Source organism: Brassica rapa, chromosome A05 (assembly GCF_000309985.2).
Source record: "Brassica rapa cultivar Chiifu-401-42 chromosome A05, CAAS_Brap_v3.01, whole genome shotgun sequence".
Taxonomy (NCBI): domain Eukaryota; kingdom Viridiplantae; phylum Streptophyta; class Magnoliopsida; order Brassicales; family Brassicaceae; genus Brassica; species Brassica rapa.
Window position 1 is genome coordinate 21,935,731 of NC_024799.2, and position 26,892 is coordinate 21,962,622.

The 26,892-nt window shown below is 34.4% G+C and overlaps 3 protein-coding genes and 1 long non-coding RNA gene across 7 annotated transcripts; 1 reads left to right on the top strand and 3 right to left on the bottom strand.

The window, feature by feature from the left end:
• The first annotated feature begins 19 nt into the window (after positions 1-19).
• LOC103869642 lies at positions 20-2,807 on the top strand. Of its 3 annotated transcripts, XR_633257.3 has the most exons (7): positions 22-833; positions 921-1,070; positions 1,136-1,221; positions 1,512-1,573; positions 1,644-1,739; positions 1,930-2,009; positions 2,094-2,807. It is a non-coding gene; the product is annotated as an uncharacterized LOC103869642 (long non-coding RNA). The 3 variants fall into 3 exon arrangements; XR_633256.3 differs by having other exon boundaries at positions 20-833; positions 1,512-1,739; XR_633255.2 differs by lacking the exon at positions 1,512-1,573 and having other exon boundaries at positions 34-833.
• A 1,266-nt stretch (positions 2,808-4,073) lies between these two features.
• Positions 4,074-7,050, bottom strand: LOC103869644 (chaperone protein DnaJ 1). Its single transcript, XM_009147721.3, has 11 exons — positions 6,575-7,050; positions 6,424-6,492; positions 6,221-6,316; positions 6,016-6,143; positions 5,558-5,753; positions 5,293-5,468; positions 5,074-5,203; positions 4,833-4,993; positions 4,680-4,741; positions 4,517-4,598; positions 4,074-4,424 (listed from the first exon to the last, which is right to left on the bottom strand). Exons 1-11 carry the CDS (start codon positions 6,809-6,811, stop codon positions 4,244-4,246), a joined length of 1,518 nt encoding a protein of 505 aa, XP_009145969.1. The 5' UTR covers positions 6,812-7,050; the 3' UTR covers positions 4,074-4,243.
• A 2,307-nt stretch (positions 7,051-9,357) lies between these two features.
• Positions 9,358-12,771, bottom strand: LOC117134001. The gene has a single exon (XM_033291358.1). The coding sequence runs from the start codon at positions 12,720-12,722 to the stop codon at positions 9,642-9,644; it is 3,081 nt and encodes a 1,026-aa protein (XP_033147249.1). The 5' UTR covers positions 12,723-12,771; the 3' UTR covers positions 9,358-9,641.
• A 7,262-nt stretch (positions 12,772-20,033) lies between these two features.
• On the bottom strand, positions 20,034-26,855 carry LOC117134002. 2 transcript variants are annotated; one of them, XM_033291359.1, is made up of 9 exons: positions 26,238-26,855; positions 25,545-25,818; positions 25,048-25,162; positions 24,850-24,974; positions 24,683-24,764; positions 24,474-24,585; positions 24,245-24,402; positions 24,050-24,170; positions 20,034-23,960 (listed from the first exon to the last, which is right to left on the bottom strand). In XM_033291359.1, the coding sequence occupies exons 1-9, from the start codon at positions 26,424-26,426 to the stop codon at positions 23,622-23,624; spliced, it is 1,515 nt and encodes a 504-aa protein (XP_033147250.1). In that variant the 5' UTR covers positions 26,427-26,855; the 3' UTR covers positions 20,034-23,621. The 2 variants fall into 2 exon arrangements, with proteins under 2 accessions (XP_033147250.1, XP_033147251.1); XM_033291360.1 differs by having other exon boundaries at positions 25,545-26,020; positions 26,216-26,852.
• Between the last annotated feature and the right edge of the window lie 37 nt (positions 26,856-26,892).

Sequence of the window (26,892 nt, forward strand, 5' to 3'; positions counted from 1 at the left end):
CTATAAAGAGCAGCTATTCTCTTCTGTGGGGCAGCCACGTCAGAAAATAGGTCTCTCCCAGTGTGTCACGTGTCCACTTACCGAAAACACACCGTTTCATTTATTTAGGTTATAATTTCGTTTGGGCTTTTGATTCTATATGGTTTCTGTGTAAAGATTTCTAAAGCCCAGCCTGAAAAAGTAGGTCGACATGCTCCAACCTTTATCCTTCTCTTCCGGCGCGATATCGGCTCACACCCTAGGGCTTCAATTGAGTTGTTCCATCTTCTTCCTCCCACCCAGAAATCTACCAGTTACACATTCATGCTCTTAAAGTCCTCTTTGAATCCATCATCTACGATTGCTTTTTTAAAAAATCGGTTTGCAAAACAATTTTCGCGTCGTGTCCGTGTCCGAGATCAAGCTCATGGCAACCACTGTGCCTACTTTGTTAAAGCTTTACTCCGTCGTTGAAATCAAGCTCTCATTCGCCTCCATTGCTCAGCTCTTCTCTGTCATGGTGTTAGATCAAGTCAAGTTCTCTGATCGCAACTCATGACGCCATTGCTATTTAAGATCACGGCGGACTCCACTTCGCCTCTGACTACTTCCTCTGCGTCGCTGTTTTCGGTCATGATTTCTTTAGAGATAAGATCAGGTGATGTACGGAATGTGAGGGATGAAGATGGCTGCAAGAGAAGATCAAATGCAAGGTTCATCTGCGTCCATTAAGTGTGAAAGAAAGGGTAAGGAATGACGCAGAGATTGGAAGTGTCTCAATGAGGAAACGGTCATATACATGAGCTATCTTTTCGTTTTCGATCTTCTAATACTCCCCACTACATCCACGTTTGGTAATAGTTACTTAATTTTGCAGCTTCTTGATCACATGTAATCCTGATTTTTTTCAATGCTGAGATTTCGTATGCCTATATATACAGTGTTTAGCCATGTATGCTGTACTAAGGAGGTGTTTCATCGAGGGGGGGGGGGGGGGGGGGGGGAATGAAGTTGCTCTCTCTGTTGTTAGTGGAGTTCACTGTAAAGTATGTTCCTGAATCGAGAAAGCTGAAAAGGATTTAAAACAAAAGGTACAAACCTTATTTCTTAAACACTGTTCTTGCACTCGCTGATGGAAAGCTATATGTTTGTTTAGTTATAGGAATCTTACTGCTGGAGGTCGCTGACATTCGCATGACCATCTCTTTTCAACAAAACCTTGAGAACGATCCAAAAAAGAAGGTAGGTGGCTCAATTTCCTTTCTAACCAATGCAAATGTGATTTCTAGAGGAGTTTCTCAGACTCTTAACAAGCCTCTTTTGAAATCGAAAATTTCAAAGCGTTACCTTTAGAGACTTTTAAATCTCAAGTTTGAGAATTTCAAATCTGATGCACCGTCCTCCCGGTTTGGGCTTAGCCTGTTCTAATGGTCAGATATGTGGCATTACTCTCACATTTAGGAAACTCTTAAGTAACCAGCATCCTTTTATGAGACTTTTGGTGCTGATTTACTTTATTTTCAAATTAGCAGAAAGGATCAAATTCTGAGATTTTGTTCCCCTCTGCTCAGACTACTGCAACATTTTCAAATTAGTAGGTTACACCGCTACGAAAATTGCAAAACCAACAATCAAAGAACTCATGTTTTGCATGGCTTTGTTAGGTTTTTTTGTGAGGAACTCAATCAAAGAACCACTAATTAGGTTCCTTTGTTGGGAAAGACTACAATATCTGCAGTGATCTGTTGTCTCGGCTTAAGGTATGCACTCTTCGATCCTACTTTGTTTATTGATGGTTTATGTGGCGAGGGTTCAAATATATGTGAGCTTCGTCTTTTTAGATTATTCATGTGTTGAGGATCGTTCAGCAGAGCTTAGTGCTGCCAAGTTTAGATTGAAAATTTTGTTATGTGTGGAATGGATGATGGTATTTACTAGGTTCTGTTTCAGGTTTTTCTGACGAAATTCATAAAGTCTGTCTCCATTGTTTGAGAATACACCAAATACTGCTCAGGAGCTCACTCTTGCAGGTATGTTTCTCTTATTGGTTCAAGTCTGTGCTTCTATTTTATGTCTTCGTCATAGGTTCCACAAAATTGTTCCTCTTAACGCAGTAATGTACTTGGAGCTGAAGACAATGGCCCTGCTAAAAAAAATGACACTCCCTCATAAGGAAAACTCTTAACAGCCTCCCTGAGACAAAGGGTGCCGAAATTGATGCTAATTTTCTCTGGATCTTCGAGTCAGAAGAACGCGAGTTTCTTCAACATACGGTCTTTCCAGCCCATGAGCGTATGGAGAATGGTTGACCACGACCCTTTAGTTCTGCACCCATGGTTTGACCATCGTTTGAGCGTCCATGGTCACGTGTTCTTCAGTCATAGACCAAGTGACTTCTACCAGAGCTTCAGGTTTTGCTAGGAACCTTCTGGAAAAGGTGTTACAGTGTTATTATGGGGACGAAGACAATGAAGCTATGATATTGAGAGTTCTAAGCTGCAAAACAGTTCTTAGCAAAGCTTAAGAAGGCTTCGGTATTGAGTTCCATTTTGATGAGCAAACAAGTCTAACGATATCAGAAGATAGCTAATGCTACTTGAAAACACAGGTGGTGAATATCATAGAAGTTTATCACGTTGTCACAGTTTAAAAAATGTGATTTCCCCATTTTCTCATTCACAAATCATAATTGTACGGCTGCTTCATGCCTTTTAGTTACACTATATATGTATTAGTATCTAACAGAGTGCTTAATCTATTGAAAACTAGAACTAAACTTTTGATTTTCTATCGTTTTAAAATATCTTAATCTATTTTTTTTCAAACAATTATTCAGTTATTTGTTATTCCTCTGATATACCATAATACCAAACATGTATCACAAAAACATTTTACGCAATGAATTTTGGGTATATCTGTATTGGAATCTCCGATTCAAAATCTTAAAACTATATGTATCTAGAATTCGGAAAAAAAAACATTTTACACTAAATAGAATAACAATATATGTGTATAATCTATGTATTTGTTCATGTTGTTATCTAGAAGTGCTATTTACTTGATTCTGCTATCAGTCATATCTGAATGTATAACTCTATTTTGTTTTATGCGTAGATCATAAACATAATTGTATTTATCAATTGGTGTTCAAATTTTTTTTTCAGTTATCAATTTTTAATATTTGTTTCTTTATTTTAGCAACCTGACATATTTCGCAATAAGTGAAACAAAGCGGCAAAAACAGAATCAAAAGAGACACAATACCATAATGGTATGTAGGAGAGACAATTTTTCTGTTTATATTTTGTTTAGTGATTTAAAATATAAACAAAAAATCACAAAACGATTAAACCATCAATTTAACATAAACTGCGATACTACCACGTCAATACATATAATCCCATGCCGGAAAATCCCTTAGCCAAGAATAATGTACCACCTAATAAATATTTACAAAATTAAAGAAAAAAACAAGATAATGGTTAAAAGAGAAAATCCCTTAGCCAAGAATAATCTACCATCCGTGATCCTTCTTCTTATCCACGATCATTTGCTTTCTCATGTTTTATATCTAATTGTTAAACAAATGGTAGAGAAACTCCCATTTGATCAAAAACAAAATATAAAAGGTCTATGCTCCTTCTTTAACTGCAGAGGAAAAATAATAGATTCAAGGTTTCCCTATTGTATTGTCTTTTGGTCGATTCATTTGATTTAACTCATAATGTTTAAATTTTAAATTTAGAGAACTGTTATGAATATTATAAATCTATAAAATCTTGCAACTCTGAATCAAATCAGCGACAATGTTGGGTATGCTCACATGTTATTTTTTTAGTTATATAATTGAAATTTTGTGTAGACAACACAACTCGATTAACATAATCATACTCACAACCAAATGAACAAAAAAGAAAAACTTGCACAAAAATTATATCTTTGATAAAAATATACATATAAAAATTTTAAGAAATATATATATTTTAATAGCAATTAATATTTAAATATTTACCATGATTACTATAAAATTAATTTAAATTTCACTAAAACATATATTATCATCGAAATCCGTAGCGCCGGACTCCTCTAGTTAATGATAAAACATACATACAAATCTCTTTGTTTTTCTACAACAAACAAGTTCAACCTATAAACTAGAATTGTATATCAATGGAATGGCCCTTCAAAATCATGTTTATCTGGTTAAAGCTCTCTGTTTACTTGGAACCAAAGTTCTCCATCTGGGTTTAGGGTTTTAACGAAATTAGATTTCTTTCTTTTCTTTCAGGCGATTACCCTTTTTCTGAACCAATGCAACAGCCGAGGCTATAACGCACAGAGCCAAGAAGGGGAAAACAATCGAAGTCCCTGTCTCTTTAATTCTTTGTAGTGGCACTGATGAGTTCAAGCTCATTGTCCCAAACTTCGTCCTTGAATCTTCTGGTCTACAAAAAGAACGTGACCAGGATTCATGAATAAGATGACAATTCTGTGTCGTTTGATCAACTGCTGAGAAAAGTTCCATGAGTTTGTTTACCTTACGAAACTCTTCATTTTTCGCCACAAAGACGGTTTTTCTCTGGACTCTGAGTCAAATCTATGCTCCTCTTGACGAGTTTCTACAAATGAGGATTATAAGTTTTTTTTATTTTTATTTTGGTTGAAAATAGATTTGAATTAGGTGCAAGTAAGTGTTGTACCAGTACTACTGCTAGATCTTCTAAGCGACGAGAATTCCTCTACCAACTTGCGTTCCCTCTCGCTGCCGTTTACATTGTTTTCAACATTTTAGTAAGCAAAGTTTTAAGCATGACAGAGAAAGGGATACAAGGGAAGTTGATAGTGACACAAACCTTAGGTTTTTGGGGATCAAAACCTTCACTTCAAAGCAATGATCACCTCGAACAGAAGGTCTATCCGTGTCTGGAACTCCTTTCCTACATAATTTCACAGTGTCACCTGGCTGAGTTCCAGGCGGAATCCGAAGATCCATTGTTCCCTCAACTGTTTCTACCTGAAAAAAAAAAAAGATGTCATACCTACAAGGTTCTCATTACCGAGTAACATCAAAGTAACAAACGAGTTTAAAATAACCTTTGTGAATGTCCCAAGTATTGCATCTGTGAAATCGATGGTGATCTTGGAGTATAGATTAAGCCCTTCCCTCCGGATCCCACGCTTCTCAGCAACCTGAAGCACGATGAACAGATCTCCAGCTCGTCCACTATGGAAGTGAAAAAAACCATACTGAGAAACAGAACAGGTGCCAAAACACTAAATATCAGGAAACGTAAAAGGCAGATTCTCCAGTACCTTCTCTTGTCCACGTTACCTTCTCCTCGCATCCGCATTGTGGCTCTGTCGCTGACACCAGGAGGGACAACAAGATCCATCTTTTTACTAGACCGTAGTCTCCCGTTGCCATTGCACATTCGACACTTATCAGTTATGATTCTCCCATCACCACCACATTTTGAGCATGTGGAAACCTAAATATATATCACACATTATTATCTATCATCTATAGCACAACACAAGTCCAGGGAAATTAAAGTTTCAGTTATAGTAAACGAGTTACCTGAGACATGATTCCAAAGGGTGTTCTCTGAGTGTCCATGACACGTCCTTTACCACCACAGTTGCTACACTGTTTAACGTCCTTACTAGATTTAGCACCTGTTCCTCCACATCCATCACACGTTGCTAAATAAGAAACATCGATCTCACGTTTAACTCCAAAAACAGACTCTTCAAAGCTCAACCGCATATCATACCTAATACACACGTTCCCCGAGTATCAGTAAAGAAACAAAAACTCCCAAAGGTCAGGAGGCAAGGAAATAAAAACACAATGGGCAAAACAGACTAGGCCGCAACAAGAGCTTAGCAAAAGGGATAAGCTGAATCTCGAACTTCCTATAGCTAACTATCACCAAACACAGAAGGGATGCAGTAATCAAATGCTACTTCATGGGGAAACAATAATATGAAAGTAAGTATAGCTCGTGAACAAACTTGCATACAAGAATTTGTTACCGGATGTCAAGGTCGAGGCTTCTCTTGTTCATGAAATCAAAACCCATGCCTCCAGAATCACCCATATCCCCAAAGAATCCATCAGAACCACCTCCAAAGAATGCACTATACAAATCAAATGGGTCCACCTGAAGAATGAGAAAAAAAAACAAAAGAATCAAAGAGGGCATTTTTCAATCAAAATTCTGCAAAGAGATTGACTTACTCCTTGAGAAGCATCCTGTGAAGGATTGAAATTACCATCTAAACCAGCCTCGCCAAAGCGATCATACGCGGATCTCTTCTCCTCATCAGATAAAACCTACAAAAGATGCTTCATTTCCACCTTGTAATAAGCAAAAACGAAGAAGAAGCAGATTTGAATGAAAAACAAGGAAAAAAAAAGGAGAGGACTTTGGGGTTAGTTACCTCATAAGCAGCACTAATCTGTTTGAACTTATCTTCAGCCCCAGGGTTCTTGTTCATGTCCGGATGATACTGTTTTACACCCATATCACAACTCTCTAACAATTAAAAATAAAATAAAACAAAGTAAAAGAGTTGAAGCTGAAGGAGTAACCTTGCGAGCGAGTGCCCTGTACGCGCTTTTGATCTCCTTCAAGGTGGCGTTGCGGGCGACATTCAGAGTTTTGTAGTGATCCTTTCCGGCGGACATGGTGACCCCACGGCGGCGATTTCCGCATCTCCGAACACGCAGAAAACTGGGAGGTGAAGAGAATGAAGGATTGGATAGCGGGAACTGAAGACGGAAGCTGTGAGCTGGGTTTAGAGATGGAATCAAAGTAGAGCGAGACATTTCATCTCCCTCGAGCTTGTTCCAGAATTTCAGATGGGAGGGTTTTAACGTGTGGGGGTTTTGTTTTGTTCAGTGGTTACTACCTACACGGCAAAAACTTGGGCCTAGATAGAATCTTCAGACTCGTTTCAAAACGACGACGTCTGTTTAATTTTTAATGTTTTGGACCGAATAGCTTAAATACCCAATATACGGCCTTCTCAGAATTATTCGAACGGCTCATTTGTTTTTGTTGAAAATACAGATACAGGTTGTTTGTTTGGTTTTGTGACAAAAAAAAAAGGTTGTTTGTTTGGTTTTCTAGTTTTTGGTTTTTGGTTTTTGGATTTTAGATTTTAGATTTTAGATTTTGGTTTTTGATATTGCAGTAGATTTTAGTTTTTTGAAAAACATGATTGGTGATTTTAGATTTTGGTTTTTAGTTTTGGGTTTTTGTTTACAAGACAATGAAATGAAAATATTATCAATAGTAAAATATTTATTCTGGAAATAATAAATATAATATCATTACCAAAACACACATAAGCTTATTAAAAAAAACAGATAAAATAAATATAATTTTATGTTTGAACATAAAATTAAAAATTTAATTCTGTGTTTAAACATAAGTTATATATACTTTTCTTTATAATTTTACTATATTTATTGACTATTTTCTTTGAAGTTGAAATAAAAATAAGAAAAAATATTTTATTTACTATGAAAACAGCAAATAATCAATTTTATGTTCTTTGTTTTCTTTATATGTACTTCTATTGCTTGATCTGGTCGATTACGAGTTCTACAACGTAGTTCGGTTACCATATTATTTGACCCGAATTTTTTTTTTAAAAAATGATTAATGTTAAGAAGATAATTTGATCGTTTGGTACTGAATTATTATGTAAACTATTTGGACAAAAATTTTAGAATATACAAGCAACATCGACTTTGCACCTTCTTTGTTAAAAAGTGTAAAAATAAAAAGCTGCAAAGATATCAACCAGAGAATGAAAACTGAATAAAATACTCAGAGGCATGTGTGCTCATGTAAAAGGAGTCCAAGTTAAATGAATCATGAATCATATGATTCACGTATCATCATCATCCACACCTAATACTTCCATTCAAGAAAACCAACAAGTTTTCTTGAACAACTGCCTTTTTCTCTGTGGAGAAGTTAAATCGGAATATGCTTCGTGAAACTCAGGACGCATGATTGCACGCATCTATTAGTTGAACCACTAACAATATTACTTCTCCTTTTTATAACAACACTCCCCTGTTTATTTTTATATGATCTTTGGATTTAGTGCACAAAGATTAAAAATATATATTCTTCTAAAAAGCATATTTAAAGATATAATTTAAAAAATATCAACCAATTATAAAAAAGACATTAAAAGTTTACTAATTGAATAATGTCCAATAAAATTAAAATAACCTTAAAAATTTTAAACGTCATTTATTTTGAAACAACATAGTTTTCTAAAACATCATATAATTTGAAAAGGATAGAATATTACTTTCTTCAAAATAAAATAAAATAAACTATTCTGGATATCAATTTTTTAAAATCTAAGAACATGTTGCTAGCTTATTAAAATTCAAAAATTTGTCAATTTACATTTCGACTTAACACCAATCGCAGGCATCGTAGGTTTTGTCGACAACATAAAATCATAACTTTGCTATTACTTTATAAAAAGATAAATTAAGTGGGTTGGACGTCATGATTAGAAATTTACTAACTTTACCAGGAACGTGTTCAAAATGGCTACACTAATCAAAAGCGTGATACGTTGGCAAAAGAATAAAAGAATCACAGTGTGATACAAAAACGCACGGAGGTACAAAAGTACTAACAATGTACTTGCGTTTCATGACTTGCCGAAACTTAAGAAAACGCTAATACAACTTTTCATCGTCATCCTTTTTAGGTTAGCAATGGCCACTATTCCCAACTTAAGAGAAATGCGTCGCAACTTTTCTCAGTGGAGTAGTCACGAACGTCCCACTCAGATAATAAATTATCATGTCAATAAATAAAAGTTGGATTTGACTTTTCCTCCGTAGCTAGTCACGGATTTCAATGAACACTTTATCAGTACGGTGCACGTGACGAGCATAGCGATGTGTTCCCACCTAAAAATCCACCACCCTACCTCTTCGGAATTATAAATATTTTAAAAAATTCCCAAGTAGGTCACATGCCACAACATGAATATTGTTGATAAAGAATATTCAACATTATTAGGTAAGAAACATGCCACATCCTGCATAGTGTTGTAAAGAATATTCAACACTTAAATTTTAAGATAGATTCATAATTACTATTAATCACCAGATCTTATCCACCTACTTTACTACTCCCGACAAGCTCATTAACCTCCAACGTGCCAGGCCGTACTTTGTTATTATTATTATCACTAGGTCAGTTCCCGGGCTACGCCCGGATTATTTTCTAAGAAAATTTTGATCCTAAATATTATATTAGATGTAGGTACTGTTTGTTTGAACACCAAAAAGTGTGTTGGTAATCATTTTTTTTGTTTGAGTTGGAAGGATTGTGTGTTATAATAAGTCTGAAAATTTGTGTATATCGAGTTTACGGAAATGTTTAAAAGCCAAAAAAGCTGTAAGTAAAGTAGATAATGGAGGAAGCGGATTAAGTCTTTCGCATATAAGATTTTTTTGAGGGTCATGAGAAAGAAAGGACCTGAAATTGGATAAGAATAGTAGTCAGAATACGTTTAGTTGAATATAGTGGTATTGCTATTTATATTAAAAGTTTTGTACCTCGCGTAAGTGGGGTAAACCCATGTGTAAGTCTCTTCTTTATTGGCTTGTATCATCGCTTGGTCGATATTTTCGAGGTTGTTAATCTGTGAATATAATATGTTATCAGATTTCTGAAAAAGATGGGAGTAAAAAATAAATTATTTAAATTACCTGTCTCGGGATGAAGGCCTTTGAATATTTCTTTGTAAACTATGTTCTTCACTTTCAGCTGGTGTGGATCTTCAGTTTTGATGATCGTTAATCCTGCTTTGCTTGTGACACGGGAGAGGGCCACGTAAAGTTGACCATGAGAAAAGACTGGCTTAGGCAGGTATAAGATGACCTCTTTTAAGCTTTGGCCTTGGCTTTTGTTGATTGTCATTGCGTAGCACAATCTGATAGGAAATTGCCGCCGACGTAATGTGAACGGTAATTTCGTTTCATCATACAAAAGCACAATTCTTGGGATCAAGACCTCTTCTCCAATGTGGGATCCAGTGATGATCTCGGCCTTCAGAACGCGTTCACCAACGTGGGTTAGGATCATCCGAGTACCGTTGCATAATCCTTTTTTCTGATTAATGTTTCTGAGAAGCATAACTGGGGCACCAACTTTCAGAGTAAGTTTATGCGAAGGCAAACCCGAGAATTCCAATGAGTTAAGATACTCAATGGAGTATAGTGTATCATTTTGATCTGATGTAGTATCTGATAACTCAAAGCTGTCTGAGCTGTAGTAATCTCTTGATACCCCATCGGTTTGTGAGATGGTATAAGCATTGATTTCATCAACGGTTTCGTTACGGGGTGTGAGGATAGCTTTATCGGTATAGGAAGTCTTGGATTTCATAGGGCTGCTGATTTGTCCATATGCAGCATCAACAACTTCTTTCAATGGGTCAACAAAACTCTGACAAATCAATGAGTCATCGATATCTATGAGTTGGTCATGGTACCCATCCCCCTCATATTCTTGTTCTTCTCCTAGACGACCTTCCCCGACTCTGAGAAGCCATTCAGAAAACTCTTTCTCATCCTGATTGACTCGCATATTTGTTTTCAAAGAGAACTTGTGGCAGCTATTCCATAGATATGAATGGCTTATCGACGCTAGTATAGTATCAGCTCTTCTACCTTGCAGAATGACTGGTAGGATCTGTCTGAAATCACCACCTAACATAACTGTTTTGCCACCAAAAGGCTGATTCTTTGCGGGTGGATTTTTGATAGACAGAATATCCTTCAACGACTTGTCTAATGCTTCGAAAGCATGTTTGTGTGTCATCGGTGCCTCATCCCAAATTATGAGGTCTGTTTCCTCAATTAACTCAGCAAGCATTGTACCTGGTTTGATGTTGCAAAGCTTATCTTCGTCGAGCTTCAATGGAATATTGAAGCGAGAGTGAGCTGTTCTCCCGTTTGGTAGTAGCAATGCGGCTATTCCCGAAGAAGCAACCGGTAGAACAATTTGTTTTCTTGACCGAAGTCTGGATATAATAGTCTGGTATAGGAATGTTTTTCCTGTGCTCCCTGCGCCATATACAAAGAAAAGTTTTCCTTCTTTCTTGTCAACCGAGTCTAAGACTGATTCATAGATTGCAAGTTGCTCAACATTGAGCAATTTGTATTGCTTGTCATGTCTTAGTGTTTCCTCCGCAACATCGTAATCCATTTCTTGGTTCCACAAACTGTTCCCCAGTTCCTTTAGCAAAACAGGATTGATCTTCGGCATATCCTTAAAATCGTTTAAGGAGCGATCTTGCATGCGCATCAGCTTTTCAACTTCTATCAATGTGTATTGCTCCAGGGTACTATCGTCCAGTTCCAGATTCGCGTGGCCTAAGATCCTTTGCCTCTTGTGAAGTATGTCCTCGCTCATTGATTTCCATGAGTGTTCCCATAGTCCTTTAGGGCTTGCGACGAAGCAGTTGTTTAGGAATGTGACAAACATATCACGAAGCTGGTATGGGCTGGCCGTTCGAGCACCCTCCGACATACTCTCGAGCCATTCAACATCGTCGTCCAAAAGGCCTCGTGCTTGGCAAACTGATTTGAAGTCCGGGTATTTCACGTCGTTGTATGTTTTTAGCTCGTCGTAACTTCTAGGACCCTTAATCTTATTAATGAGGACCCTCAGGTAGTATCGATCGCCTGCCGAAGGATGGACAGCTACGACTCGGCCAATTGTTTTTCCTCTCTTACGCTCAGTCCACACTTTAGCACTGTTGTTCCAGACAAAAAATTCAGGAATCTGCACATATGTCAGTGTCCGGGCAAACGCTGACCTTCTGCATAAAACCATACACTCTGTGAACATCGTCTTCTCGATACCCGGTTTGTGGATTACCCGACCGAGGTTGTCTGTTGATTTAACCGTAATATTATGTTCGCCTTCCAAGTGAATGATAAGCTTTTCAACTGACGGCTTTCTTTTGTGTATGTGGAATGCGAAAGTCCGCCACATAGACTCACAAGCTGATAAATATCGGGCTTCAATGTAGTCTTGGATCTCATTGCGTTGCCTTAGGACTTTCTCCTTTGATCCTCCGGATCCTGTCGCGTCGGATGTAGTTGATGTATTTCCTTTCTCAATAACAGCGGTTGCTCGGTCAACGCCCTTGGTTATGTACTTGAATAAGTATTTCACCGCGCTTGTCCGATTACACCATTCAACATTAATATGAGCTTCGTACTTCTTCAGAAGGTTAATGTTATGAGGCACGACGAAAGTGTTGTCTAGTACAGCTCCAGCCTTTACTGTACACGGATCTTTGTTTCGGCGTCGACGATATAATACATACCCGGATTTGTCAATCGAAGTGTTGTCGTTATTCGGCCGAGGATACTTTTTCGTGCACACATTGTTTTCCATACATGGTGACTTCGGATTGAAGTGTCCACATGGACCGTGGATCATGTGTTTCGTGACTAAGTCGTAAGCAGCTGGGTCTTCCTCTTTGTTGGGGAGCTCGGCCGAAATTATTTCATCCACTTCTTCTGCACTTGGTGTTCTGGTAGAATTTCCTAACCACAATAATATATGTGCATGAGGGAGACCTCTTTTTTGAAACTCTATTCGGTGGAGAGCTGCCTTATATGGCTTGAAAAAAGTGCCTGCTTTGAAATCCTTGAGCAGTTTATCTAGCTTCATCTTAAAAACCCGACATTCAATATCCGGTCTATCATTAGGAGAATCTCCACCGTATTTCTGAAGATGTTCTTTAATCTCGCTCTAGTTTGGATTGGCCGTCATCGTGATAAACAAATCTGGATTGCCGAATTCTCTGCAAATAGCCATAGCATCGTGGTATTTCTCAACCAAGTACCGGGGGCCTCCGGTGAAACTTGGGGGCAGTATAAATCTCTGGCCAATAATTTTAGCATCAGTGTCACCTTTACTTACAGCATCAAGGACATTGATGTAGAGCTCAGCCCGCAAGATTTCTTGGTTATTTCTTGCCCACCTCAGTCGGTCTTCTTCAATCGCTGTGTAAACGTCCACAATAAACTGATGGAGGAGACGACCGCCTTTAATCAACGTCATTCCTTGGTTAGGACGTGTTTGGATTAGAGAGGCGTAGTATTGACGGATGGTCACGAATTGCCTTGTTCTTGAAGTGCCTGTCTCAAGATGAAGGGGAATTTCTGGGTGAAACCCGTATTCACCATACGGAAACAAAAGAGGGTATTGGAGGCTCATATATAGAGGGTGATCGTCACGTATCTGCTGCAGAGTGTCAGATTGAAACTGAACCACTATATCTCGTTCTCCAATTGTTGATGTTATATCCCCCACGATAAGACCTGCCACCTCGCTTGTAGTTGGAAGATCATATTCTTTCCCCTTCCCTTTATCTTGGACTAACCTAATAGTAAACTCTGACCCAACGCTTTCGTAGTGGTCTCGTGCACGACGAAAGATCTTTGCCAGACAATTGTTCTCGTCAATCATCTCGATGAGGAGGGCTAACGTTGGCTCATCGAGGTTACCTTCTGCTGAGGTTTGCCCCATCGCGTTTAGGCGGTTTTTGAGTTCGTTAGCCGTGTCAAATATGTAAAGCTGGAGATATTCTGGGAGACAGCCTTGTCGTGGTATGAGCGAGCCAATTCTGTGGTGGGTTTGACCTTGGATCCGTATAGTATAAGGACCAGGTGCGTGGACGACACTATAATCCATTTTCATTCCAACGGATGTAAAAGCAAGGACAGAATTATAGACTCGGATTGTATCTCGAAACCATCTGGCTTGAAGAAGTTTTTCTAACAGGGCTGGCGGCTGGTTGATCGGTGGAAGCTTGATTTGGCCATGGTTACAGCAAAGGGTGAAAGTTGGTTCACCTGTTCGTGGGTCTGTAGCAGTGCTTTCAGAAGTCCACATTAATGCACCACATTTTGAGCATGGTACGATTCGGTTTTCATCAAGTCGGGATGTGGAACCTTTTTCTGGAAAATGTTTATTACGAATTATTAAATCATAGTTTTTTGAAATTTTAAGAGTTTAACAGAGGGTTAGAAATTATTATTTTTTATATTTTGGCAAAAAAGTTTTTTATTTGTTTTCTTTGGTATTTTTGTTTTTTTAAAAAAAAAATTATTTGTTAAAATGAATTAGTCTTAAAATTTGAATTAAGTTGATTTTTAGAAACACCATTACGCTGGAAAATATATTTGAGAAATTATATATATATATATATATATATATATATATATATATATATATATATATATATATATATATTTCTGGGAAACTATAGGGGCTTAAGTAGTATGCACCTTTCTTTTTTGGTTGAGTGCGACGCGTTCCTTGTGGATTTGGTGGAGCATTTGTATCTATATAGAAACAACGTAAATTTGAATCAGAAATGTAATAAATCGAATTAGATTTTATCAGCCATTATGCGTACCCCGTGACGATGCCGACGTTCGTTTGGATAGCAAAATGGCCTTTCTCATATTACGTGCATTTTTCTGCTTGACTATTAAGATTAATAGTTGTTAGGTTAAAAGAATATAGCATGATAGATACACATTTTAGGATTATTTCTTACTGTAAGAGTCGCAGTTATCACAGCCACCTGTTAAAATAAGTCTGGGAAGTTAGGTTGTTTGATGAATAAGTTTGGTTTAAGATATAATAATATGATCCATATATACTTACAGTCGTAATATGTTGGTTTGAATGATGGTCGGTCATTTACCAGATGAACTGAAAATGTACACAGTTTAATCATTGGGATAAGACAATTTGTCTTAGGATTAGATAGTTTGGGTAGTAAATATATACCTTTTGGTTTATTAAGTGATCCACGTGGTCGGCCTCGATTCCTCTTTTGCGTGGATCCTCCTGTAGTTTTGATAATGTTATTTTCTTGGTTATATTAAGTTATATATTATAGTTATGATTAAAATTTAAAGTAGTAGGTAATAAAGTATCTAGATTAGTTATTTTCTTGGTTATATTAAAGTAATATATTAGTTCATTCAGGATTAGATACTTTGGGTATATAAATCTATAAGTTTGGTTTATTAAGTGATCCACGTGGTCGGCCTCGCTTCCTCTTTTGCGTGGATCCTCCTGTAGTTTTGATAATGTTATTTTCTTGGTTATATTAAGTAATATATTATAGTTATGATTAAAATTTAAAGTAAAAGGTAATAAAGTATCTAGACAGAATTTTGAAATGTTCTAATTAAAATAAAATAATTGTGGGTCATTAGGTTTTTCCAATTTAAAATTATTAGTATCCCTTTAAATATAGGATTAATCCAATTTCATAATGAAAACATAATACACTGTTTCGTGTATAGTACTATTCTAATTTGATATCTTTACGTGATACACGTTTTTATTTATACGTATTAATTTATGTACTTCTATATTCTTTTGTTCTACTCTCAATGTAACTATGATCTAAATAAACTAATAACAATAGTAATGGGTAGAATAAATAGCTAGGAAATGGTAATATGGTTCCCAAAATAAATAGATTTTGGAAATAGGCTTAATAGTGATGGTGATGTTCATATATTTTTATTTTTATTTTTGGTTTACAATAACTGTTGTATTTGTAGTATTTAAAATAAATTGATTTGCAAAGTTAATCTTTCCAGCTATAATAGAAATCATAATAGCAAGTATTTTAAAAATATTCCGAACTAAAATAATATATAGGTGGGTCTTAATTTTTTTTAATTACAAATTCTATTTTTTTTACGTGTAATAGTTGAGAACTGACAGTTGAATAACGTTCTAGAACATTAATTTAATCTATCTTTAATCTACTAAATTCTATTTTTCAAAATCTTTAATCTACTATTAACATAATATATTTTTTATCCAATTATTATTTTGATGTTACAAAATATTGATTTAGTTTTATTTGTATTTTAATTTTTAATAATTTAGGTTCTGTTTATTTAATTTTAAAATTATCAAGAATATAATATATTTGTAAGTATTTTTTAAATATATCCAAATATGATGTCTTATTTTTATGTGAAATTTCATCTTTCATTATTCCTTTTTCTTGCCAAAATATGGTTAATGATATATTATAAATACAGAAAATATAGAAACCTTATTGTACGGATTTGGTCTCGAGTTCAAAAATAAATTAATGTGTCTGTTATTTAAAAATTTTAAACAGAATATTGAATTTTATGTTTAAAAATATTAAGCGTGTAATAACATGTGATTTCAAATATAATATTTTTTATTCAAATAAACTTGGAAAGTTTGCTTCGGGGTTCCACCTGTAGATCTTTTTTGATGTGAGATTCGCTGAGATATAAGTGGTATGTCACTCATTGTTGAGGTATTTGTGTGGGGTGAAGTCTTTGTCGAAATGTGGTAAATAAAGTGAGTTTAAATATATGATTTTTTTGTCTTTTAACGTTGATGTGAATGAGCATTTATTACTGAATGTTAATTTTATGAGTTTTTTATTTAAAGTGTTTCAGTTTCGCTGGAATTTATATGTTAGCGGAAGTTTTTAAGACAATGTATCTAAGTTTTTGTTTTGGAATCAAAAAATTGTATATTTGTGTTTTCTCTCTTTGGATCTTTCCATCGTCTTATAATAATTTGAGAACATAAAATTATCAAAGAAATCTCTTTGGATTTAATAACGATTGTAATTTTGGATTTGCCAAAATAATCTGTTAGGAAATGAAAAAAATTAACTACCATGATACACTAAGTTTATCTATATTTTTTTGTTAAATAAATCTTTATAATTTAATAATACTTGGGAAGATAATTGAGGTTATTTGATTTAGTGAGCATATAATTCTTTTAATGTTGGTTTTAATGAGCATTTATAGGTGGATGTTAATTTTTTTGACTTATTTGTGAAGGTTGATTTGATCTTTATAATAACGTAATACTGTTTTGGTGATGTTAGTATATTTTAAATATTAGCTTTGGTTTATAATAACTGTTGTATTTGTAGTATTTTTAATAATTTGATTTGGGATGTTAATCTTTTCAGCTATAATAGAGATATTAATAGCAAGTTTTTTAAAAAAGATTTCGAACTAAAATAATATATATGGGGCTGTCTTAATTTTCTACAAATATGAATCATAGTATCACTTTAAAACCCACTTTCCTAATTAAAACCCGACACGTCTTTATTTATACATAATAATAATAATAATTCTTTACGGATGCAATTCAATTATAATTATTATTATTTCTTTTTCAATTAAAAATTTAAAACAGGGGAAACAATTATTAGATAAGATAATGGATTTATTGTGTATTAAGCAAGTACTGCTCTACAATATGGGCAAGTTAAGGTTTTTTCAACCCAGTTCGAGATGCAGTGATGATGATAGGTATGATTACAACTCAAGGAGTTGATATCCAGTTCGGTGCCAAACTCTTCCCAACAGATTGGACATATGTCATTTCTTTCGCTAGGAATTGTCTCCCTTCGATTATCCCGTAGCTCGGTGAGATAAACATCCAGGTCAATTCTGCGGATAACGTCTGGATTAAGATCATTTATTTTAACAATTATATCAAAATCAATATTGGTGGGATTATTGAGTGTTGGGATATTGCGTGCGGCAACGGCGGAAGCCTCCTCGACTATCTCAGTAATCGTGTCAAAATCGATCTCGTGGTAACCAAGCATAAACTCCATATTGCTTGCTGTTTCGTGTGTTAGATAACCACCACTTGTTGTCTTCATGTCAATAGAGATCACGATCTTCGTTTGTTGTGTATTTCGTCTCTTTATATTCATGGTGATGCTTCTTTTTGGAGATGTCAGACTTTGTGAAGTTTTGTGGCGTACAATCCAAGAAATTAGACTCATGTTTATATTTTAGTGGAGTTGTCTAGATATATGAATGAGTTGTACAATAGATACATGATGCAAGGGGTTAAATAGTTGAAAAGTATGTAAGTTTTCTACTATAACATTAATATAGGTTGAATAGAAAATAAGTTACATATTATAAAACTTTTCCTGGTCTTAGGAAGTTATGGGTTATGAATTATAATTATTAAAGAAAGATGTTTCAACTTGGACAGTTGTAAAAAAAATTTTCGAAAATACAACTTTATAACACTTTAAAACATATTTGAAAGATGTGGTTGAACATTGTTCGTAGTATATTTATTAATATGTTAAACAAAAATAAATATATTATAACTAACTTATGTAAAATTCCATACATATTTTAAGAATCTTTCAAATAAAAAAAATCAGACATAAAGGTATCATGACTTCTTTTTTAATAGATTATATATAAATAAATCCATATAAATTTTTGAATAATCATATAATGAAAAGCAAAGGCTAATACAATTTATAAACATACAAATAAGAATAGAAACTCAGTATTGATCCTAACCAAAATTTAGATCATTATGAATCTAAAATTATCATATACTCAGAACTTGAATTGTTTTTTTACTAAAAAATTAAAAAAATGAACTCAAATGAGTAAAGATGAGGAATTGGATTATAACTAAGAGTTAATTAGTTTATGATAATTCTATTTTATTTTAGATATTGAAAACAACAAAGTTTAATTTAAATAGCTTCTTATCTCGAATAAGTTCAGCAAAAGAAAAAGTACTCCAATAACCTATTTAAAATATAAACACCCCATTTTCAAAGAACGAAGCATACTTAATAATATTTTAAACGTGTAATAGTTGAAAACTTACAGTTGAATATCGTTCTAGAATATTATTTTAATATATGTAATGGTCAAACTTTAATTGTATTAAAAGAATTTGGAGTTTTGTAATATTACATAAATTAGAGGTCTTTAAAACCTATAATAGCATTTATGGATGGATGTTAATATTTTTGACTTGTTTGTTTTTGTTGACTTGATCTATGTGCACTCGCTTGACTGAGGAAATCGTGGCCACGTGAGGGTGAGTGAATTCTATTTGTGAACTAAGAAAAGTTTTTAGTATAATAACTTTACCAAATCTTAATTATATAATGCTTTTGTAACTGCTTAATATGGGAGGAAGGTGATTTTTGTAAAAAGTAGAGACTGGAATCAGAAATAGTACAGTTATATTTTCTCTCTTTAAAGCTTTCCTACCAAAAAAAAAAAAAAGCTTTCCCATATTTGTATAATAATGTTAGAATTTAAGTTTTATGAAGATTTTTTTCCCCTGAATTTAATGTTTTTATCTATATTTTTTTTGTGTTTTGCTGTAAGTCCTGAATCAAGTCTGAGATTTTAGAGTTTTTTTTAAAATATAATTATATATACAACATAAATTCTCTTATTCTAAAGGTCGGAGTCTTATCTTAAAATATAAAACCCCCTTTTAAAAAAGAGTACATAATCATATTTCCCAATCATATGTTATGAAATTCGATTTTTTTTCAAATCTGTAATTAAAGTAGCTCAATTTGTAAATATAATGAATTGTAGTAATTTTTCCAATTCATAAATCTATACAATTTTATCTCCAAACGACCACATATTTATAGTGGACTTTCTTATTCACTCTGATCATGCCTTACTGCTCACTAACTTGCATGGCTGAGCACGGATATGTATTTAATTTTGGTTCATTTATCATGTTTAGCATAAATTAACTAATTATTGTAAAAAATATTTGTTTTAGTTTTAGAATATAGATTATTTTATTTAAAAAGATCAAAATCTCATCTTGGATAAATTCACGAAAATAAAGGAAAGCAATCATAAAATAAAGTTTAATGAAAACAAATCTAGGTATCAAGTTCTTTGAGAGAGAGAATAATAATCCGAATTATGCATGAAGGAAGGTCACTCTGTGCTGCATGTTTTTGCATAATCTCTAATTCGCCTTTTGAAATGCTTTATGTAATCAATTGATTTGTTGAAGTAGAAAACTGTTGCTGGTGATGAATGGAGTATAAGTTTGCCTGCAAATATTGGATATTGTTTTTATGTTGATAAGAAAAATATTCATATATGTATTATTTTTGATGTTTTAAATTGAACTATTTACCTTGGATTAGTTTAGGAATTACGCTTGTGATGATCATAACTTTAAATTTTCTATTCTTCTTGCTTTGTAGGATGCTAAAATCTGCTGCTTGCTGGTCGCACAATATGAGTTTAACAATCGTTGACCTGAGATAGAGATGTGGTATGAAGATAATAATTATTTTGTTAAAAACTATTGTGTTAGACTAACATGTTCAGCCGTAGGCCAATCGTAGCATCAATATTGAGTTCTGGGTGGTCAAGTTTTATTTTTTGTATTATGACTATCTGTCCCACGACGTCTGCACATTGATTTTAAAATAAATATACATATTTATTTAACTAATATTGGAATGACATACCTACCTGGTAAGTATGTGGGTGTACTGGCTAACCGCAATAGATTTGTGTATTTCTGAGGTGACAAACTGTGAACTGGGAACATCGGACCATCAAGTGTAACATTCAATGCTGTTGTCCTTTGGCCGATCTGAATATAGTACGGCAGTTGGGTGAGCTTCCGTTGTCGTGAATTATGTATGACATAAAATCTCGAGAACTCATAACTATCTCCTTCGGTTAAGTTTTTTGAATCATTCGGCTGAATGTCTCCGGTGACCCGACCTTCTAATAGTTGTCCCTGGGTGTGAAAAATATTTTGTAGGGCCGAACCAATTAGGCAAGCAGTGAGTAGTTTAAATCAAATATGGTGGATTGGGAAATATATAGATATTTGTATATATATATATATAGAAGTTTAGAAAAGGCTTACGTTGTGGTCGTAGCACATGAAGCCGATGGAAGTTCGAGTACTATCTGTTTGGTGTTTTTTGATGTCACAAACATTTCTTATACATACGATGATAGGACGAATTGAAATCCCTTCTTGAAGTTGGTGGATTTTTTGAGGAATATGTTGCACGGAAGTTGTCACTAAAAGATATACGATTTAAAAATTGTAATAAGATACAGCTAGGTAGTTAAATATTGTTACGAAAATGTTTTTTATTTTTTATATTTATGTAACTGTTTATGTTATTTTATAATTACCGAAAATATATAAACATTATTGTACGGATTTGGTCTCGAGTTCAGACAGAAATTAGTTCTTCTGTTATTTAAAAAATTTAAATTAGAATATTGAGTTTTATGTTAAAAATATTAACTGTGTATAATAACTTTTATACAAAATGGCATAATAAAATGAAGACATAAATGATCTTAGAATTCAGAATTCAATTGACTTTTTTTTATTTTTCGAAAAGTTTGGCATCAAAGATTGCTTTCTCTGCAAATCGGACAACTTATGTTTCTGCAAAGCCACTGATCAATGCAAGGGAAATGGAAACTGTGGCCGCATGTAATAGTACAAAGATTGTTGTGTTGGTTGTAATTTCCGAAGCAAACAATACACATCTTGTGGTTGGGTTTGTTTCAGGATTTCCACCTGTAGATCTTCTTTGATGCGAGATTCTATGAGATATAAGTGGTATGTCACTCATTGTTGAGGTAATTGTGTGGGGTGAAGTCTTTGTCGAAATGTGGTAAATAGGGTGGGTTTAAATATATAATTTTTTGTCTTTAAACGTTGGTGTGAATGAGCATTTATTCTTGAATGTTAATTTTATAAGTTAGTTGTGATGGTTAGTTTATTTTCTTTCAGCTTAAATTTTATCTGAGATTTATAAGCAAACTATGAATAGTTAATATATGTTTTAGATTAGCAATAAACTATATAAAATGGAAAATTTACAAAAAAAAACAATGTATAAAAATTATTGAATAAAACGGTAAGACAACAATATTCAAAAAAGATCCTGAATGAATAAATTAACAAATACCATATATATATATATATATATATAGAACTTTCAGTTCCGCAAATTTCCAGTTAAAAAAAACTCGAGACATATTGCTGTGAAGACTTAGAAACTAATATATATATATATATATATTAGTTGTGAAAAATCGAAACTAACGTTCGTGGTAGTCTAAGTATATGGCTATAGTTGTCTAACAATTAAAGATTTTCTGGCTAAACAAAGGCACTTAGCATACAATTTACTGATTTTTTTATGAAACATAATTTATATAGCCATTAAATATCATTGACTATAGAATTGTTCTTTATACTCATAAGAAATAATTCCAACGTAATAAATAACGTAAATAATTATAAGAATGACATGGTATTATTTAGTCTTTCAAAAACTCAGTATTGATCCTAACCAAAAAAGTAGATCATTATAAATCTAAAAAATCTGGAGACACTATTTAATACAATATTAGCACATCAAATAGAATATTTGATCATTTTGTAATATTTATAGAACACATGTTACATTTTAAACAGGTAGCGCAATAACTAAATTAAACATAGCTAAACAAATCTTCTTCTTTTTTTTGAATCTCATAATTTTGTAACTCTATATTCTAAGAAGTCACACTCGACTTTGCATCTCTAAAGCTTTGTTAATTATTAAGTGCATGCACGAACCGTTGCATCACTATCCTATAAATATTAAAGTTTATATCTTGTGAAAAATTAAAACTTTAAATAGGAAATATATATATTATATTAATTTTTATTTTAAAGTTACGTTAAACATTTGATTAACCTTTTGTCTCAATATGTATGTATATCCTGGTTTATGGCCTAAGAAATACAATTAATATATCTAGCGACATATGCATATACCGACGACCATTCCTATAAGGCGATTTTTAGGATGATTATAAGAAGGTGAATATATAAAGCATATTTACCTGCAGTTTGCGAAGGGGGTGGAAGAGGTGGCTGCTCCATTCCTTATATATTTCTAACCTTATAATGAAACTGATTAGCAGTTAGATTGATGGATTAAGATTTGTATATTCTTGGTTGATTTAAAAATTCTTACCTTCCACAGTACGTTGAGTCTAGCGTTGATTAAAGATGGGAAATAGGAAGCTTGGTTGCAGCAGCTTAAGGGGATGCTTCAAAACGGAAAAAGAAACCTTGGTTTACCGTACAGCAGCCTAAGGGGAGAGTTAGAGGAGAAATAATTCGTGTTTGATATGATTTAGGTAAAATCGAATTACTTGGTTGATTAAAAAATGAGAAGATATATTCTTGATTTTAAAAAATCGTGTTTGATATAGTTTAGGTATTGATTGATTACTTGATTGATTCTTTTTCCATAATCGGTACTAAATTTATGCCTTCAACAATTTAATGGAAAGTAGAGTAATTATGTAGATTGGAAAACACGTTTTTATCCAAAGTAAAATATGCACTTGAAAACCTCCTTTTTTTCCTAAAATGTTGCTTTCATTACAGACATTTTTCAAAAAAACCAAAAGTTCGTTAAAAAATGATTTTCAAAATCGGTATTGATTAACCTGTTTGTCACAAAGCTATATTTCAAAACATCTAAAGAAACAGAGTTATAAGCCTTAAGAAGTAGAATAATGATAATCAAAACATAAGCATTCAGAGTATATAAAAAACTTTAGAGAAATTGCAAGAAATTATAAGTCAATAACAGAGAGAGAAAAAAAAAAAAACTTTAAACGTAATCCCATACAAGACATAATACGACACACGTAAGATCTACACCCCACGTTTAAGGCGTTTTGCTTTGCCCATCTCATCCATGTCACCATTGCTCTTACTTCCTTCTGCCGAATCCCCACTGATTTTGGAAGCTTCACACACCTTTGTTCCAGTCTCAAATCCTTCCTCCAAGGTTGTCGGGTTGTAGTTTCCTCCCGAAGCTTCTGTGACTGGTGGAGATTCCATAGGGAGAATCTTGGTCACAGTCAAAGATCGAGACTTGCCATCTAAGTTGTGCTGTGTAACTTTTACACAAAAGTTATGTTTCTGACCGATAGTGCTAATTAAAGCTTCCGGGAAAGGCACCTCTTGAGTAACTCCTTGGTCTCCATTAGCCTGACATTCAAGATTATCAATATTCAATTCTTACGTGAAGACAAATATAGAGAGTACCAACACTAAGAGTTCCGAGTGATGAAACTTACCTCAAAATAGCTGCTGACTAACTCGGCTGCATGCTTCCCGGTTAACTCAAAACCAGCATCACCAAGTAGAACAAAAACAGCTTGCTCACTGTTATCATAGACAGATATCTGTGCACGGTACCTGCCATGAGAAATTAATAAGCTAATACCATTCAAATTGTTATTGAGAATTGAGAAGTGAGTTAGAATAAATACTGTGGCACTCCTGATATGTTGACTTTCCCACATTTTGAACACATCAAAGAAGTTGGGCCTTTCGTAGCCTTAGTATGGCAACCACTGCACGATATGTAATACCAGGTTGAACCATGGACCACATCATCAATCGTAGCCGTGCACTCAAAAAAAGCCTCCTACACAGCAAAGCTCTATAAGACTCACAATTTTTAATAAATGACTAAGAAATAAGTAGACCAATTCGTACCTTATTAGATCCATCCCTGATGTAGGAGAATATTTCTCCTATGGTCAGTGTCTCCCTTTTAGTAACCACTTCTGCATTAACCAACTCAGCACTCTGTGGGTTAGAGCCCAACCTGAGACAGAGTAGTAACATTTTGATCCATTCATTCATTGATATGGGATGAGGCAGCTATAGATTAAATATAAAAATGTAAATATATATAGATTTACCAGCTAAAGTAGTCGACCGTAGGTTGGACGTCGCAGTCCATAAAGACACGTGAGGAGGACATTGTAGTCAGTGCAAGAGTACCTGTTGTATTAAGCAACACCCATTTAAAGACCACCAAGAGTAGATTACTAATTGTAAGAAAGTTTTCTAAAGTTAGAAACTGAACCTCCGAGACTCTTGGTGTTAACGGTCGTCACCAATAACACGGTGGGGGTGCGTTCGTATGATTTGAATTTTTTGCAGAAGTCTCTTGCAGCCTGGTCCCAAAGGTAGAGCTTCACCACAGGTCCACTGCAAAATATTGTCACTAAATGGTTAATATAAGTAGACAGACAAAGTGTTTAAGAAATAATAATTCACTTACTCGTATGACTGCACATGAACCAACACATGCCTCGCCCTAGCTATGTCCACTTCATCAAGAACTGGGGTCCCCGTGAGACACTGACCATTAACCAGCTTCATGTGCCCAAGAACATCTATACCATTAATCATTAAGCGTGTAAGTAAGAAGACTAAATATGGAAAAGCATTTCAACAATTTCATAGAAAATAACCAGACATAGAACTCAACCAGCTACCAGATCCTAACCAAACTATCCTACAATAAAAAAAAAAAAATACCAAACACTGAGTGTAGTAAAAAAAGTCCTCCTCAGGGTACAAACGAAATTAGTAAATCTTATTTGTAATCTTATTTGTAATTAGTAGATCAACCGTAAAAGAAAGAGTAGTGCGCACTAAGTAATCTACTTTCTCATGAGCAAACAAAACCACACACGCATAGCACTGTAAGCAAAATTCTAGATTAATCATCAACCATTGCAACTCATAGATGGTGTGTGTGATAACAGAGATTACCGTAGAGGTCTCCTTTGCTATCACAGCCAGCTTGAAATTCCTCAAAGGAATGAAAACGGAATCTGTCTTCTTCAAAAGGAGTGGGACTGTCTTCAAGAACAGAGAGCTCCGAGTTCCATGAGAACGACACCGTCACAGCATGATCAGAAACCCGATACATGGTTTTGTTGCTTGATCCATAAAAATTGTTGAGCTTGTAAAGCGATCCAGGCTTCATTTTAGACAAATGTCTCTCAATACGGCTTGGAGAAATGAATCCTTGTATAACAGATCCCTGCGAGAAAATACAGTACCAATAAATAGTTTTTTTTTGTTTTATAAAAACTAAGGACAGTGTAAAAATTAACTATATAAATCAGGATCTAAAAACAAATTCAAGAACTATCGAATATGGTAAAACGAAGAAACTTATCGATATAATATCAGGAGATAAAAAAAATACAAACAACGTTTTAAATAACAAACAACGAAGAAACCTATCGATATTAATCACGATCTAAACAACAACCCTTACAACGACCTAAATAACAACGAAGCTAAAAACTATATAAATCAGGATCTAATAACAAATTTAAGAACGATCGAATATGGTAAAACGAAGAAACTTTTGGATATAAAATCAGGAGCAAAAAAAAATCTAAGATCGTTTTAAATAACAAAGAAGCTAAAACTATATTGGGTGAAAACATATACCTCCTCGTCAATTAACAGCATCTCAATCCCAATAAGCGTCTTCTTCAGAGGGTTCCAAGCCTCCCAGAAATGAATCAAGCGGAAACGCAGCTGGGTTTCGTGGGGACCCGGGGTGACGTCGCGGAAAAGCATGATTTTGTCATCGTGATCGGAGGTAACAGGGGATTTTCCATTCGGTTTGAACGCCATAGGGTAAGGAGAGAAGTTCGAGATTTGGTTTCCACGCAAAAGAGATGAACAATATATAAAGGGGCAGGAAAAAAGCAAACCGAAACGAACTCATAAAGGATAAATTGATGGATGGAGATGTCATGGGGTATTGATTGTAGAGAGGTGGATCGAAATTTCTGTAACGATGAAGAACAAAGAGTGAAGACGAAGAGATGGAGGCGCAGAGCTTTGAGGGTTCCGCCTCGCGTGGGTTTGTTTTTTTTTTTAATATACTCAGACCTAGCCTAATAAACCAACCGAAGCCCAGACAATTCAAACCATTTGATTTCGTATCGCGACCTAGAAACCCAAAAAGAAAATAAAAACCGAAATCCTACGTGGATTAATCAAATGTTATGATTGGGTGAATATTGTTGCCTACGTGGACAGGCTATAAACTCACTATTTGTTCCTTTTAGTATAGAGTAGATTTCAAAACAACAAC

Coding starts and splice junctions, on each gene's coding strand:
- LOC103869644 (XM_009147721.3), bottom strand. CDS start 6,811: ATGTCTCGCTCTACTTTGATTCCATCTCTAAACCCAGCTCACAGCTTC. Junction 5,469..5,557: donor CCTTTGGAATCATGTCTCAG/GTAACTCGTTTA, acceptor ATATATATTTAG/GTTTCCACATGCTCAAAATG. Junction 5,204..5,292: donor GGTAACGTGGACAAGAGAAG/GTACTGGAGAAT, acceptor TCACTTCCATAG/TGGACGAGCTGGAGATCTGT.
- LOC117134001 (XM_033291358.1), bottom strand. CDS start 12,722: ATGAAGCTAGATAAACTGCTCAAGGATTTCAAAGCAGGCACTTTTTTC.
- LOC117134002 (XM_033291359.1), bottom strand. CDS start 26,426: ATGGCGTTCAAACCGAATGGAAAATCCCCTGTTACCTCCGATCACGAT. Junction 24,586..24,682: donor ACGGTCGACTACTTTAGCTG/GTAAATCTATAT, acceptor ACTCTGTCTCAG/GTTGGGCTCTAACCCACAGA. Junction 24,403..24,473: donor TCAGGGATGGATCTAATAAG/GTACGAATTGGT, acceptor TTTGCTGTGTAG/GAGGCTTTTTTTGAGTGCAC.